Source organism: Gavia stellata, chromosome 8 (genome assembly GCF_030936135.1).
Source record: "Gavia stellata isolate bGavSte3 chromosome 8, bGavSte3.hap2, whole genome shotgun sequence".
Lineage (NCBI taxonomy): Eukaryota > Metazoa > Chordata > Aves > Gaviiformes > Gaviidae > Gavia > Gavia stellata.
In genome coordinates, this window is record NC_082601.1 from 41,102,260 (window position 1) to 41,120,124 (window position 17,865).

Genomic DNA, 17,865 nt, shown 5'->3' on the forward strand with positions numbered 1-17,865 from the left:
AGCAGCTTCTCACCTTAATAAAAATAAGAGAAGTTCAAGATACTCCACGGTGTGCAAGAGGACATTACTGTTTAAAAAATATGTTAAATTAACCATCTTATTATTACCTACTGCATGCTAGTGTAGAAGCTAGGAATTATACAGTACATTCTCAAAGAAATCCTAAGAGCTCACGGAAGGCTCTTAAAAGAATTTGCCGATCTTGCTTGTGTTATTTCAATTGAGTAAAAGCATCCTCAGAGACCATTCAAACCTATTTTCTTAACTCTTGGGCAAAGTTTCCAGCCTCTTACCACTGAAGCATTACTTGGCTGAATCATCAGAATCCCTGTTGATACGCAGCGAGCTATTTACACCGTACGGTAACTTCGCGACAGCACACAAGGTGTTTTGATGACTCTAAGGTGCTGACTCCAAGAGTCAGGATGCTGATGTTATCCTGGATTCAGTGACCACAAACCAACCTCACATCATTCCTGATCGTATATGTGGCCTGTAAGCACTCCTTACCACAGAAAAGCTTACAGCTTCTTGATCCAAGAACAGTATGTACTGTAGGGAATATCCTCCAGTCCAGGAGCTATAAAAATTTTAAAAACTACTTAAATGAGCAAAGAGGTTAACTTAGAACTCTGTGCCTTCTGAAAACTAAAAACCCTTCCGATGTTGGACAAGGAGGAAACAGAAGCATATTACTTTTAATTCTGGAGAAACAAGAACACAGAACCGTAAGAAAACCTGAGAACCTTTACAACCAAGTGTAAGACATGAGGGAAAACAGGAAGGTAGTTTCTTGGATCACAGCACTTCTTTTAGCAACAGAAGCAACCTGGAAAATACACTAAAACTTTTCCCAGCTCTGGATATGCAATAAACCTAGTTTTATAGCAAACACAAACAAAAAGCAGAGAAAAAGCATATAGGGACAGGAGACGCTCTTTGTGAAGCTTGTTTCTTATAAACGGTTGTTGATTCTTCTCTGCCTCCCCCCCAAAGCTTATAAAGAAGAGAGGGATACAGGCAAACGTTAGACATTTCTCAGGTATGCTTTCTAAGCTACTGAAACGAAACATAATAATTTTGTATTATAGTCACAGATCTCTATCCCAGCTATAATCTTATGTAAAGCACAGCAAAATACAGTCCTGCCTATAACTCTTCCCCCTGCAAGGGCATGCAGACCAACCAACAGGCCCATAAGCTGGGTTTCACACGCTTCTAAAGACACGAGTCACTGGTTCATCCTCCAGCGGAAGCTTTCAGCCTGGTGAAACACCGTCCATAAGGAACCGAGTGAAGTACTGAAATGAGACGCAGGCTGCTGGGGGAGCATGAGGGGAGACTGGAAACACAGGCCTGTTTCTTGGCCACCTCTCCGGGATTTAACACACAATTTATGTGAGCTCCATCCACTCCAGGTATAAACAGTATGACCCAGGCCTCGTAGCTGCACAGGAAGGTTTGCAGAATGGACCGCTGAGAGATAACTTCATGACAGCCCTTCCTCATGGGGCAAAGTGGCTTGTTTCTTGAATCTGCATCCACTCACTCTGATCTGCTAAGGATCAGCATTAAAATGACATCATTTAAAATCACCTAATAAAAATCATTTGCATCATTTAACACAAGTCATCAATAGAAGTCAGTCACACTCCAAAAAAGCAACCCAAAACTTACCGTAATTTCCTTATGCACTTCTACAGTTCTTTTTGTTTCAAAAGCTGTTAGCCTTCTTATTACACTAACTTTACCTTCATCTCCTAACCGAAGTTTCCAGCAACTACATCTGTGAAATTAAAAGTCTTGCCATAACGCTGCCAAAGCACATCTCAGATGCTTATACACAAATTACCACATACTATCACAAGGAAGTGACTTTCTTCCCCCCCACTTCTTTCCTTAAGAATGAGTCAAGAAACAAGAACCACAGTAGCTATACCCTTGAGAAGTAACTATAACCTTGTTGTTACTACTAACGACGCAGCTAGATGCTTAACAACAGCCAAGCCGCTTAGAAACCGGCAATGATATTGAAGCAGGGCCTGCACTCCGCAGCGCAGCGCGGGGAGCCTCAGCGGAGGCCCGGGGGAGGAAGCCCTCAGAGAAGCCCGGTGCCCCCTCTCGCCTGAGGGGAACCCGCAGGCGGGGAACCGCAGCTCACAGCGCTCACCCCGGCTCCAGGGAAGGCTGAACAACCTTCCTGCTGCCCAGACGAAGCCTCCGTAACGCCTCCGTACCAGCGCCGAGCCCCCGGCCGGTAACCGGCACCCGCCGCCTCAACCCCGGCCCGGCGGCAACGGGGCGGCGGAGCACGCGCTCAACGGCCGCCAGCCGCCGCTCCCCGCCCGCGCCTCCAGCCCATTGGCTGCGACCGCAGGCGCTCCAGCGCCTGATTGGTCGGCGCGGCGCCTGCGCCCTCCGCGTGCTGCCGCCCTCATGGACGCCACCCGCCGCCATGTCCCCTCAGCGGGGCTGAGGGCCTTCTCCTCCTCCTGCCTCAGGGCCGGGCAGCCTGCGGGGGACAGCAGCAGCACGTCTTCTTGTAGTTATTAAAACCTCCCAGCAGCTGGAAGGCTTTCAGTCTGAAGGAGCGTTATTACAGGCAGCGGAGATGCAGTATGGAGTGGGGAGCGGCACCTGGCAAATCCATGCTACGCAGGTTACCGATCATAAACGCACACGTTATTTTTACAAGGCTGGTTTTGGCCCTTGCTCCTCTTTTTAAACACAAACATGTGAAGTTCTTAATGAAATGTGCAAAACATGGCTTAGCTGCCTAAAATGAACTACCCCAAACCCCTATAATCGATCGGTTGGAGCATTTAAAGCAGAGACAAGCACTAACCTCCTCCTCCTCAGTATATTTCATGTAAGCGATCTCTCTATGGCAATTTAATACTAATATTGACAGGTTTTTGATGAACCCAGTTGTCTCCTGTTGCAGAGGATTCTTCCAGGGAGAGTTACTATGTGGGTTACCTCTGTTCACCATAAATACTTTAAGTAAAGTGGAGGATTAATCCCATGAGCAATACCATTCAAATTTCTCCTGATGGGACAGTGTCCGCGTCCCCCGCCCTCTCCAAGCGCACCCTGCCATTAAAAATGTTAATATTTGGGGGTACATCTCCCAGCAGTGCCTTTAAATCACACAACCCCCCGCCTTTGTATATTTTACAACAAGTCTTACTCCTGTTTGTGTGTTTGCAGCAACATATTAAAAAGGAAAATGAGCCCATTACACCAGTATCATCCAAAAAGTCTGTATTTTCCAAGAGAACTTTTACCAGTAACATCATCATGACAGACCACTCCATAAAAACTACCCGAACAAGGGACATTTTTATTGGCGAGTTCCGTTAATTTCCTTTTCCACGCTCGTATCTCCTAACAGATTTGATTGAAAAAACAAAACAAACATTTTGGGTAACATTCCATTTGCAAACAATAAAATTATTTAACATTTAAAAATAAAACAAAGGATAGCAATTTTAAATACAAGTTCTAGGAAAACCCATCCTGGTTCCCCCAGGAGCCGTTCCTCGGCAGGCTGCCACCACCTCGGCTCGGCCCTGAGGCAGCGGGCTGGGTACCGAGGCTCTCCCATTTGGAGCGCAATTAAAAGGACCGGGGCATGTGCTATTATTACCATTCGAAGCCCTGTTGTTGTACATTCTTGGCAGGAAAACATAAACCAGTTTGCAGTAAACCAACCAGTACTTTTTCTTCCCTTATTCTAAAGCTAAGTCATACTGAAAGTTACGGGGGGGGGAAACGTGGCTTCAACATTCAGCTACTTTATCACACACACAGATTCCTACTAAGAGCATATCCAGGTTGAAATACACATCTGATTTCTGTCATGAGGTTAATGCTTATGGGGTGTGAGATGCGACCTACTTCAAAATAATAAACACATCACTTCTTGATGAGCAAAGTATTACTTTTCGCCTTTTGGACCGACACTTAGTTGCTAGGTTGTTTCTCCTCAATCTTGCCAGAAGAGAGAGTTTTCACTGCTACCACAAATAAAAAGATGACCGGTAGCCATCACACACCTTATCATCAGTTAGCAAGTTGTATTTAGCACGTTTGTTTGCATTCTGAAAAACCCTTAGTTTATTTTTTAGGTCCCAGAGGCTTTGTACACCAGAAATTACACAGGTCAACCACAGAAAATTGTAAATTGGTATCCACAGCAATTTTGAGGTATTCCACAAGAAACCTGGCTCTGCACCTGAATGTTCCTCTCAAAAACCGAAAAAAGAACCCAAAGCTCCAGCTGGAGTGGAAATTTCATTTAAAAGATTCCTTTAATCCTCAAGTTACACCACTTTTGATCAACAATGAAATAGTTATTTCCCCAGGCGCACAAAAAAAAGCCTTCTTCATCCTTTTCCTGGAATACTCATTTCAGTACTTCATTCCTAAATTTCCAGGTACACTCAGAAGAGATGGAGAGAAAGGTGTTATTTTCTAGCCAAACCAGAGAAAGACATTCAGACACTGTTTTTGGTTTACTTAATTTGTGAAGGTGCTCTAAGAAGATACCAGCGATCCCCTTCACGTTGAAAATAGCAGCGGTTTATACTCTAACCTCCAGTCCGTGAGGAAGAGGCTAGGGAAAGATCTGGACCGGAGAGTCCAAAGACCAAGTTAAGAAGAAATGGTCTCCCAGGTCTGGATTTGGCTTGATAGAACCATATCTATGGAGGCAGTCAGGATCGACAGAAGGTTGCGCCTGTCGGACTGGAGATGCTGCTTCGTAGTGCAAGCAGGTTCCTACAGGACTGGTCGCCTGCCCGACTCGCAAGCTTTTCTGTTGGGGCTGAAGGGGAAAGGACAGCTTTATTCTTCAGGTTACTGCTGTGTTCCTTTGAGTAGTACATTCAGAATAATTTCCAATAACCCAGAGCTGTAGTGCTGGTTGTGTATAATAAACTGCCTGCATTGAACATAACCATTTAACATAACCATTTCAATTGGTTATGTTATTTTTTTATGAGAAGTGGAAAACCTTTACAATGACCCTAGAAGGAAATCGCTACTTCTGTAGTTGTACAAAAACCATAGGCAGTAATATTTTCTAAAGTGCTTCTTTACTTACCAGTTACTTTTTTAAAAATTAGACTTATATTTTGTAGCGGCATACCTTCCTAGCAGTTCATGGACCAGTAGATAGTTTCTGATGTAAAAAACCCATTACATTTTTTAAGCAAATGACACTTGCTTTGACAAATGCACCAAAGTGAGCGATCTAAGTGCAAAACCCACCATTTCTTAAAACACGGCCTTATGCTGGTTTATTAATGCAACTTGGCATCCTTTAAAAGTAGTTTACTTCAATTCCAAGAGCAGGGATTAAATAATACAAATAAAAGTTGAAAATTCAATTAAGCTATTGCCTATTTACCCTGAAATAAAAGAGTCTTATGATTCAACTGGTGCAAAAATCCCTCCAAACACCTTTGTTTTATTGGCAAAGTCATTTAAGGTCACTTTTGCTTCCAAGACCATCTTCTTCCATGGTTTCCACTGAAGGAGTTTTGCTTTGTAATGGCTTGTGGTTCCACAGTGATTTGTAAATGAAAAACCTACTATGAATAACTCTACCGTAGTCACTAAATTACAGATACTGTCAGGAGAAAGTCCAAAACCTACAGTGTTGGGTTTTTTTTTAAATTTTCAGCAAGACACAAAATTCCAGTCCAGTTAAAGTGTTTTCGTTGAATGCCATTTTAAATGGCAATAATTGGCTGCTGTGCCTTCTGGATGGAGAACTTAACGCGACGCCCGATGTGCTTCTTATATGGTAGACGGCTGTTGTACTTCAAATGTACCCAAAGGACGGTGTAGATGGGCCCTCGCAGGCACAGCCATTTGGATCAGCTACTCCTATGTATATAGTGCAGTAGGTTTCAATCTGCGTAGAGAGAACCACAACTGGGTGGCACGTAGCAAACGTTGGGGTTGTCTGTTCTCAGAAGGCATGACACAAAGCATCCCGGACAGCAAGAGACAGAAGCATCTGCAATGGTGTTCCGATTCTGTCAAGCAGTAGTAGTTTCCATTGAAAGGTGGTGGTTATTGCTGAGACAGTAAAGCGTTCCGGTTGGCTTTCATCTTCTCCAAGCGTTTTACTAGATGACCATTGCTGACTTCAAGCTCTTCAGTTTTATCCAACGCTGAACGAAGCTGAAGGAAAGAAGCAGAAAAAAAACCCCCGTTACTTTCGCAGCGTTTTCCCTTTTCAAAGATAAAGCAAGGTTTGTAGTTACCAACACTTAACTGACCATATTGCTGGAATTTCCTTACAAGATAAAGCAGTTGAAAATTCCTATTAGCAGAGTTAAAAGTAAACGTTGTGTAACTGCTTTGAAGGCCACACACACAGATATCATCTAAGCACAGTGCCAAGAATCCAAGGTATTTACAGAATGTTGAACAAATGGCTCAGAGTTTGCTTCAACTTCAGAGGGACAGATGCTCAGAGATCTGCTGAGTGACATACGCCTGTCTCACTGCCTGGCTTTCATGGTTCCCAGAACTGCAGCCACAGCCATGACTTTGGTGCCTTAGTTTTCTACAAAACCCACCACGGAATGGGGGTAAGGAGAGAGAGGTGGACTGCAGAGAGCAATACTTACAGGCAACAGAGCAGAAGGAGTATTTAGAAAAAGCAAAGAGCCACACTGAACAAAAGTCAGGAGGCAGGTGTGAAAGAAGCCGACAAACGTATTTAAGCTGGTTGTAGCAGCTACTTGGAGAGAACACGAAGATTGGTAAGACAAGTAAGGTCAAAATTACAGACAGCTTGAAGATGCAGTGTTCTAAGAGAGAGAAACAGAGTCTGCAGATGGACGCGCTACAGCAAACAGGAATAAATAGATTAACAGAGCAAGAAAACCAGGCTCCATAAGACTGATTCAAATCCATTTAGCACTCAAGTTTAGACTCTACAGCTTGAAAGTTTAGATTGTCATTCCTGGAAAGGTGTGGCACTGTGCTTAAATAATGAAGCACCCAAATTAACCTTACAGCAGGATTTCCAGCTTTCTGCTGCTGTAATTTCCAAATCACATGTTCTCAAAAGACCAGCTCAGAATTTCTAACACCCGAAGTAATGGGTCTTCAGGTACAACAAAGGACAAGGACTGTAAAGTAGAAATAGGACTTCTTCACTTGATGAACGTCGACCCATGTGAACATTCACAGCTGCAAAGCAGCATGCAAACCTGAGCATTTGAAGGCTGCTTCTAGATTTAAGTTGTCCAAGAAGAACTTGAGTTTGCTTCAGAGAACCAACTCTGGTTAAACATTTAGAACGAATAACTGAAGCAAAGCAATAAAAAAAGCAGACATTTCTTCTTCGCTCTACCAAGACGGGTAGTTCCTCCTCTGAAATGCACCAGACAGACGGGTCTCCCCCCATGCAATGCAGGCTGACCGCTAGCCTGTGACAGCTTGCATTTAGAGTTACCTCTCTCTGTAGTTTGCGTTTCTCTGCTTTCAGTTCATCTTCTACTCTTTCAGCATTTTCAGCAGCAGTTTTGTATCGGGCTACCTGACCTTCCAATCGTATTACCTAAGGTGAAGGCAAATTTTTTGAATTAAAAGCTGTACCAAGCAGTTACTCTGAAGCTTTACTCTTCCACTAGTGGTTAAGCAATAACCAGAGAGATGCTCACTTTTCTTTAATTAAATAAAGGCATATTTTGAGAAAAAAATCTACCAAGGAAGCCTGGCCATGGTAACTTACTCCAGGCCTTTATACATATCCATATTTAATATGCTTCCAGCAACAAAAAAATACAGAAAAAATACTAAATTTATCTTAGCAAAAGTATCGCTGACAAACTCTGAACAAAAGCAAACAGTCAATATTGAACAGTCTTGTATAAAATCCATATATACTACATCATATGCCAGGAGCCATTTAAAAATTGTCAATAGCTAGGCATAAGAAGTATTCTAAAGAGTTCAGTAAGTGCTTTCAATATACCTTTGTCTTTGAATGTCTTTCCTTCAGTAAAGATGAATAATAATACATTCACTCTTCCCTATATGTAAATGAAATCATGTTAGTCTTTATGACTTAAGTGCAGTAGCCCTGATGCTCCAACACTCCTGCTTCTTATTTTAAGGGAAAATCACCGTAATCATTTCATTTATCATCTAATAAAATACACTTTCTCTTTGCATTCTCACCATGCCTAAACAAACAGAACAAGCCAGAGACTTACATTCTGCTCCAATGCTGTTATCTCTTGCTCAGACTTTGCTAGTTTAAATTTGAGATCACTGATCTGTCTGTTGGCATCTCCTAAAAGAATTGCAGATTTATCAGAGATGTCAGAACAAGCGTTAACAGTGTCTTAACAAGTCTGTCACAAAATTTCCATGCTACAGGAATCTACTTGGGGCAGCAGCAGAGTAGCAAGTGCTCTCTGTCAAAGAAGTGCCCAGCAGATAGGCGCTATTCCCAGTCTCGCCTGATTCCCTTCTGACCACTCTGAAAGCAGAATTAACCAGGAACTCGCTCCAGCTCTCCTGGAGAACGGAAGGAAGATTTCCAATTGCAATGTTGCTCAAACAAAGGATAATCGTTACCTCACCTCTAGCAGAGGTGCATGGCTGGCTCCCAGTTTGAAGCTCCCTTAGAACTGAAAGCTCATTTTTACTTAAGAGCCTTGTGCTTATTGTACAGATACATTTTCTCACTCACATGCAGGGCACAAAAGTTCTCTTAAAATCAAAACGTAGCTCACTTTGGAGGTCAATCATGTGCATATCTGTCCCATTTTCTAGAACTTCATCTTCTGACTGTGTATTTTCCATCTTGCCATTCTTTTGCTTTTCTTCCAGTTGTCCCTTTAATTTTCTAACCTGAAGGACACAAAATAATTAGTTACTACAACACGTGAAAATTGTGGCTCAGTACTCAAATTCACTCAATATTATAAACCAAAATATGTATTTGTCTTAAACCTAAATTTCAAAAAATCTTTTGTAACAAAAGTAATTTCCTAGAAATTCTTTTGGCAAATAACTCATGATATTTTAAGTATCGGTGCTTATGCGTAAGTTCAGGATCAAACATAACGAGTGGAAGAAGACTGTATTAGAAAAGCCATAAATGTTCTGGAGGCACATTCATGTAACACATTCTTAAAAACCCCAAACTGTGTTTGGTTGTGTGTGAAGTCTCAAGGCCAAGGATATAATCCATAAATGGAAGCATAGAGCACCCCGCAGAGAAACAGATCAGCTAAAATTTTTTGAATACGCTTTCTATCTGCTATGGAATATCATGGTACCAGCAATAATTACTTTAATTGCTATTTACCCATCTACTGTAATTCCTCCAGCGTTTCTTTCCGAATGGCCCATTGCCAACAGACCCAGCAATCTGGAAGGCTTACTCTTGAGCGCTAAAAATTGCTTCTACAGTTTCTGGACTGTATTTGTTTTTCCCGTGGGCTTGGCCAATCTGAAGTATTTATTTTTCAGAAACAGTCCTGCAGAAGGAGTTTTAGGTGACTAAGGACTCTGAATGTGACTGGTTAGCAACACGGAACAGGCACACTGGGTCCTATCTTTCTTCCCCTATACCCTGAGTTAACACGCAGGAGAACTGTTTCAGAGGAAGAATAAAGTGGCAGGCAACGCTGTAAGTCCTCGGCAAGAGCAACCCAGCACACGTTCTGAAAGGCAATGGCACTGCTGTTCTGTCTATTATGTTAGGGCTACTTTAATATTTTTTTTATCTCCACTATTCTTATCACAGGTTTAGTAAACACACAGCATTTCAGTTTCTCTGTGATTACCTGGTCTAGTAAGGATTCTCGTTCATCAACGAGTTTTTTCAGCCTGTCTGAAAGAGAAAACAGAAAGTTCAGTGTCGATTTGATCGAGCCGCACAATTCAGAGTGCATCTGACATAAGACCGACCCGTTAAGGTTAGTGAAACTAATGGTGAAGGTAGTTATGCACGTACCACAGGAAATGAGGCCACAGACAGGGCTGGGAGGGGGCTGCAGCCAGGGGAGGTTATGTCATTCTCACAGAACATGCTCGTCCCGGCAGTAGCAGCACCCAGCTGCATGCAAAGAGGCTAATCTTCTACGTTAGGTTAGCATGCAAGAACTCTAGGGTCAAACACAACTGCAACACAAAATCTCACAAATCTTTACAGTTTAACATTAGGAAAATACTGTAAACACCTATAATCAGAGCTAAGCACATTCTCAGCACTTTAAATTTTCACTTCTTTTACTGAACAGCATGGCAATAACATTTTGTGTTATCGCCAGTATTGTGACCAGAAAAAACATTTGCCCATTAAGTTATTTTTGTTTCAAATGCAGCAGTCTGATAAAACATTCTTTTCTCTTTAACCCTTCATAGCCAATTCTCCCTGTCAAACAACAAGCAGGCGACAGGCAATCTGGACCAACTCTTGCGTTACACGTGAACTTGGAAGTGCTACAGATCAGCACATGGGTATGTGTGGCATTGATTAATAAAGTGCACACTACAGAGTGAGACAACTGGAAAAAAGAAATAGAAGTAAGTAACCAAATCACTTAGGTTTTTTCTTCCCTATTAAGGAATGCAAAATGTGAAAGCATTGTAGCAGGTACTCACAAATTTTCGTATCATTAAAATTACTTTACCTCATTAATTAACAACCTTAGTTTTGTTCACATACACCTCAAAAGAAGTACACTGGAACATAGCATTCAAATATTCATATTAGAAGAGGATATATTGACCTCAGACAGGTCTTACTGCACAAGTTTCACACGTATGTTTATTGCTGGTTTATTTAGTTTGCCTCCCTTGCCAGCAAGCAGTCACCGGTGCAGAACTAAGCCAGTGGGTATTCAGAGCTCAACTCCACATGTAATGTCTGGCCTGTTAATTAAATGGTTAAAATCCAAAGGTCACTTAAGAAAAAGGACTTGTAAACCTAAGGAAAGCAATTGACAAACTGCAAATAAAAGGCTGGTGGGCTTTTAGCAGGTAAATTCTGTTGATAGACTTAAGTATTTTTTAAAGGCTTTAAAAATATCAACACTGTAGTCCTCATTCGTTGTGAAATCCTGAACAGGCCAAAGTCTTGTGGTTCACCATTTTTCTTGTTAACACATGCAGTAAAGAGAATAAAGAGTCTGTACTGAATCACATCACGGGGAAAACAGAAGTTTTCAAATCAAAGTCCCTCTATATGGCAGACATGTACAGTCCTTTAGCTAATAATAATGTGATAAGCCATTCCCCTCTTGGGTATACAAGTTCCCATATACCAGCAGTCATTCTAGAGCATGGAATAAAACTTTTACCTTGGCTTCTGATGCAATACCCAAATACAGATCTTAAAGTGACATCCCCATTCAGCACTTCTATGCATTCATTTTGAACCTCCTCCAGGCCTATCCTTTTTTTTTTTTAGCCGTTTGTAACATACTCAACATTGTTACACCTGAGCATTGATGTAGGAAAACAAAATAAAACAAAAACAACAAACAAACCATACTTCTGTAAACTATCAAGAGTAACAAATATTTACATGTATAAACCCCTTCAAAATAATGAAACAATGTCATATCTATATGGGAAGGAAAAGAAGCTTAAGAGAGAAATTCTGTAAAAGATGAAAGAAAGGGAAGAAAAATAAAGGTCAATGAAGAAAGCAAGGAGAGCAAACAGTAAAAGAAAGGTCAGAAATGTTCAGCCTGGGAGATAGGGTTGGGAGTCACAGGTCAGCAGAGATCAGGAAAAGAGGTTACTAAGAACTGGAAAGAGAACAAGGACAGATGCAGAAAGAAACCTCTAGGCCACCATAAAATTAGCCCAAACTTACTGACTCCAAAGGGGCCAAATAGTTCACCTCGATCCTGAAAATAACTCAGTCATGCACACAGCTAAGTAACTTTCATTAGCACAACCACTGCTATGGGGTGAAATATGCCTGCCTGAAGAAAGGACACCTCCTCCAGTCTCCAGTAAGGAGGCACATCAGCTTCCCCCAAGCCCTTTCCCTGCAAAATGGATGTTCGCATTTTGGGGTGAGCCTTCAAATCTGATCTCACCACCAGTTCTCTCTTCCCTCATTATGGACATCTGTGCACCCCGCTGGGACAGATGACATGCTGGCAGCAGGACTTACAAGACCACAGAAAAAATTCGTTTGCTAAAATTGCCGTTTATGTAGAAACGTTTTCTGCATGTATAGATGAAGGTCTCTTAGGTTTCACTTATCTTAATATCCCACACTAACACAGAAAACTTACTTTAGCTTTACCAGGTATCTCTGCAGAGCCACCTTATTTTTGCATTTAGGAGGCTTTTTTCCAGCAAATCAAGGATCTGAAGACCTTGAGAACAGGTGAGCAGATAAGAGCAATCTACTGAATTAGGACATGAAGCAGATAATTACAATTCTCGTCTGTAACAGTCATTATCCTTATTTCACATATGAAGATACTACAATGAATAATTAGATTGTGACATTCATCTCACTTAAATTTAACTCTGGTAACATGATTCCCAGGCTACTCACTGCACCAATGCATGGCTTTCATACGCAAAGGAGCTTAACAGAGGGCTGAAGCAAGGAAATAAATATTGACCAAGGCCTTTCACTATTACTTGCTGAATAAAGGAAAAAAAAATTTCGTCAGCTACTGCTTTTGAAAGCATTTCAGGCTAGGTCTGAATTCGCAGAAATGCACAAACCTGGGCTACAGGCTACATGTGCCACTAGGCATCGAACAGAAAACCCAACGAGCATTTGGAGCTGTGGAGCTATTCTGAAAAACAAAAAAGTCTTACACACTGAGAGTGGTGCTCACTGCAGCACACATCAGCAGACTGTCCCTGCTCAAAACAAAACGGGTAACGTAATGGCAGCAAATAGGAATCTTGACGTTAGTTCATCTCATGATTTCTTGGTTTCATGTTAAACTTCATGAAAAGACTGATTTTGATATTTCGCTGTCTTTGAAAGTCAAAACCAATGAAAGGGACAAGCTAGATCTTATCTTGTATCATGGACAGTTAGTTAAGACTAGAGCTGTCATTATTCCTCCTTCTCTGACTTGGCTTTAAAAAGGACTTCACTTACAGATGCTTTGTTCGCTGAAGTGGAAAAGCCAGTTAAAAACAGCTCACCATTAATTCCCTCCACCATCCAGCAGCATTTCTATTAGAAACAAACTCATATGAAAAATACAGGAAATGCTGGCATGTGCCTAATTAACTCAGAGGTGTTTATAGGTCCATCCACATGCATAGGTGAAGCCTCATAAGCACGTTTAATTATATTTTAAAGTGTATTTAAGATTTAAATATAAATACATTTAAAATTTCATTTACATTTCAGCATTAAACCATAGATTACAGTTGCAAGTATAGCAGAGACAAATCTTTAAATAAACACTGCTACATAGTAAGAAGAGATGCTTTTAAGATCTATGACTTTTTAGATTAGCATTTAGTGTAAACCCTTAAGAAGAACAACTGCTAATACTTACAGAAACCATACTGGAACTGTTGTTGGAGAGAAGCCATATGAAAAGAGTTACGGGTTTATAGTCCTGTTACAGGTTTACAGTTAAGGGTGCCATCAGATATTAAAGGTCCTCAGACACCAAGGCTGCCCATTCCTAGTAAGACAGCTCTTCTAGCTATGTAGCACAACACAATAAATTTAACGAAGCAAGCTGCAGAAAAATGTTTTTAAAATGATATAAATAAATATTTATGCAGGTTTATAAACAGTGCTCTGGACAGGCAATTTAAAGTATAAAATACGTTTATTTCAATTATATACAGCTCAGTACATTTTGATACACATCTTGAAATTTTGCAGTCTGTTTGTACTCCACTTTGTTAACTTTGTAACACCAACACAAATAAAGCCTTCCATAGCCTCTCCCCCCAACTCCTCAATTTGCATTCCTTTGGGATGTTCACTGCTTAAAACAACTTTAAATGAATTTTTAAGTATGCAAAACATGCTTTTCCTCCCAAACACTAGCAAAGATGCAAGAAGAAATACACCAATGGAGTCAAAGTGTCTAATTTATGCCAGCAATTCAAAGCAATCCAGCTTTTCAAAAAGGCACGGGGGCTAGTATACAGAACAACAATCGTTTTTGGTCTAATATCCAACAAGAATTAAGACATGCAAAGTTACCTTCTTTCCAGAAAAGAAGAGGTAAGAATTTTTCAGAGATAAACATTCCTTCAGTATCATAGTTTGCAAAAAATAATGCAGTAAGGAAATGCAATTTTAAACAAAAAACTTCTTGGAAAAATAGATATTTTATATATTCATAGCTAGGCAGTACTTGATAGCAAACCTATGCACACATTACAGTGTGTATTGACACTTTCTTTGGAAAAAACAAAAAACCCATGTGAGACATGGTGTAAAAGGCCTATCGTGGTGCAAAGTGCCTAGATGAAGTAAACATGTATATATTAATTCCTTTCAGCAAACTAAGTTCTATATGTTGCACTTTCTTCAAACTGTATATTGTTCTTCCAAAGTGTTTAGACTAAGCAGATTCACAGTGATCTAACTATATTTTGGAATATGACCATATTAGAAATACACACAAAGTGGAATGAAAGTATCTTTTTTCCCGTAGTAAAAAAATAAATTGGTTCCTAGGCTTTAATCATTCAGAAAGAATGATCATCAGTGTTGCTGATCTACTGAGTTCCTTCATGAAGTGTTAACGTACTTACTGTAGATCTAATGCGCATAAGTACACGTAAGCATGTGTGTAAGTGCACACAGATCCAATGCACGCAAGTACATTCAAGACCTCTATCATCTAGGCTAGAAAAAAAAAGATTTCATATAGAAATTCCTCAGTAGCAGTTATCCACACTAAAAGTACTTTAATTGCAAGACAGTCTGAAGAGTTGATTTGTGAAGCTTGCTCTTTTGGTGATAAACTTTAAACCTGAGACACAGCAAAACCAAACCCACGCACAATTCCTTGTGGCTAGGTACGTCAGTGAATAACTTAATACTTGCATTATTAGCGCTTACATAACGTTTTATTACGATGAGCGTTACCTATAAAGAAAAAACCTTAAAAGTATTCCTAAGGTCTGATGTATTGTGCAAAGTGCATGCTTCTGTACTGGGACTGATCAAATGGCATGTAACTCCTGCAGTCTTGAGATTCTGAACTTACGATACCGTACAGTCATCCCTGGATTTACCCTTACCCCTTCTACCACCCTGCAAATCCTCCTTGCTTTCATCCCTGTGATTGCCAGCACTTTCCAAATCCTGTTGCGAAACATTTTCATCTGGTTTTTTTTCCACTTTATTAGAATCTGATGCTTTGATTTCATCTTCCATTACATCACTCTTCTCATCAGTTTTCCATGTCGCTTCCCCTTGCAAGCACCCTGTTTCTTCAGGCTCATCTTCTTTTTCATGCTGCAAGCTGTCATCTTCAGTCAAGGTGTCTTCGGTTTCTGTTTTGTCTGTTCTTTCTCCAGCTTTGTCTGTTTGGGCAGGTTTTCCGACAGCACCATTTCCTCCATCACCCTCTCCTTTCTGTGTATCAGCTTTCTCTCCATCACATTTTTCATCAGTTTCTAGTATCTGTTTTGATTCTTCATCAAAATCAAATGCATCACCATCATCTTCCAGTCTCTCCTCTGCTTGACCCTCCAATTTAACTTGTTCACTAACATCTTCATCCTGCTCAGCCTTCTGTGCCAGGGAATTATTTGCACCTTCCTCAGAAGCAAATCCACCATCATGGTGGTCTGCAAGCTCTAACTCTTGCTCATTTTCTTTCAGTGTTTCTTTATCAACTTTGTTTTCAGTAGTAACACTAACATTTACAGTTGACTCCTCTTTAGATTCCCCTTCCTCTTGTTTAACTACATTCTGTGCTTCACCTTCTAAAGAAGTATTTTTCTCTCCCACCGTATCACCTGTTGTTTCTTCACTACACTGAACTGTTTGAACTTCTACCTTTGGCTTTAAATCTTCTACCCATTCTGTCCTACTTTCCCCTCTTTTCCCAGACTCATCCCCTGTTTCCAATTCTGATTCCTTAATTTTGTCATCTAAAAGACTTGGGTCTAAACTGGTTTCCTGAGCCATCACCTCTTTCACAATGTCTGTGTCCGTCTCTGCCTGCTGCAGCACGCTTCCTTTTCCCTCAGTAATACAGCCTACAGCCTCCACAGATGCCTTATCTTGCTCGCCTGCTTCTGCAGAATCCGAACACATCTCCAACTCCTCCATTAATACTTCCATCTCTCCATCCTTCTCAGCCGTAGCATTTTCAAGTTCAGTTTTACCTTGCATGTTTTGTTCCTCTGATGATGCGGAAGGACTGTCCTCTGAAGAAACTGGTTGGATGCGTGCCTGATCTCCACCCTCTTCCTTTTCACTTGTACCTGCTGGGACACTGCTTTCACGTGACTCCCTCCCCTCCAAACCCACAGACTCTATTTCCCTTGTCTGACCCAGAACTGTGTTCCCAACCTCCTTTTCTTCTTCAGCTCTATCATCTCCTGTTTTATCAATTCTCTCATCAGTGCAGTCTTTGCTTTCAACAAGCTTTTCCTTCAAGACATTTGTAACCTTGTTTTCAGCACTTTCTTCCAAGTGCTGGAGTCCCTCAGCGTGACTCTCCACATTTACCTCTTCACCAAGCGAGCCTGCTACTGTAACCTCTGGTAGCCCTGCCCGGTTAGAAACCAACTCACAGCTCTCGCTTGTAATGTCGGCTTCCTGATCCATTTCATTATCACTCCGGGCATGGCCAGTTTTAAGATCCTCTCGTTCTTCCTGTTTGGGTGCAGCGTTTTCCAGTTCATGCTCTGTACCTAAGACACTAGGCATTTCCTGAGGAGTCTCAAAAACCTGATGACCTTGCAGAGAGCCCACCTCCGAGTTCTGATCTGTCCTTGCATTTAAGCCATGGTGTTCAGCCTCTGTACTAACAGGCTGTTGGACTGCTGTGCCTGCAGACTCGGTCTCCTCTCTCAAATCGTCTGCGTCACTATCATCATTTGAAGAAGCGCTCCCTGATACATGTTCTGTAAGGCTCTGAATTTGTTCTGTAAACCTACTATCTGGTAACATCACTCTTGACAGGGCATCATGTTCTTCAACCATTTTTTCTGCCTTTGCATTTTCATCAGCATGCAATGTCTGTACTTCCTGCTCCTCAGACTCCTCTTTGTGTTCCTCACGCTCAGTATTCTGCAAGATTTCTCTTTTCCCCACATCCTCCAAAATCTCATTTTTCATGTCCACTTCATTGGCTTTGCCTAAAAGACCATTGAGAAAGTTGAAGGGACCACACCATAGCACTTACCTCCCCACTTAAAACCCGAAAGAGAATGAATCAAAGAACAGGTTAATAAAAGATCAGCTTTTGCCAATTACGTGAGGCAAAGCAGCAATTGAATTAGTAAGGGTTTGAGGTTTTTGATCAGTGAAATTCACCACCACCCTCTCAAAGCAAGAAGTCTCTGGTGCTGGCTTGTGCTTTTGTAAAGTAAAAGATTTATGCTCTTGGCTGTGTGAATTACAGCTTTTGTAGATGAGAACAACTGTTTCAAGCAGTGCAAGTAACACTTGCAGATGTAATACTAACAGTAAAGATTATTTTTTCTCAGCAATAGTCTCTACAACTTTAACCCTGACACCCCTCTACACATGCAAAAGTGAGCGTCTGATGCCATTATAATGAAGTAATCAAGGATGATTCAGTAATATTTTACTCCTCAGTATCATAAACAGGCATCATCAGCCTATATAACAAACAATGAATGTAAAATCTGATTGGCAAGCAAACGGTTCAGCTG

The 17,865-nt window shown here is 41.1% G+C and overlaps 1 protein-coding gene across 2 annotated transcripts in view; it reads right to left on the reverse strand.

Annotated features, from left to right (window-relative positions):
* Window positions 1-13,832: 13,832 nt before the first annotated feature.
* LRRFIP1 (LRR binding FLII interacting protein 1) overlaps window positions 13,833-17,865 on the reverse strand; it is a 101,951-nt gene continuing 97,918 nt past the window's right edge. For both annotated transcript variants that reach the window (XM_059820716.1, XM_059820715.1), the window contains one exon: window positions 13,833-17,325. In XM_059820716.1, coding sequence (XP_059676699.1) covers window positions 15,215-17,325 — 2,111 coding nt within the window. In that variant the 3' untranslated portion in view covers window positions 13,833-15,214. The remainder of the gene's footprint in view (window positions 17,326-17,865) is intronic.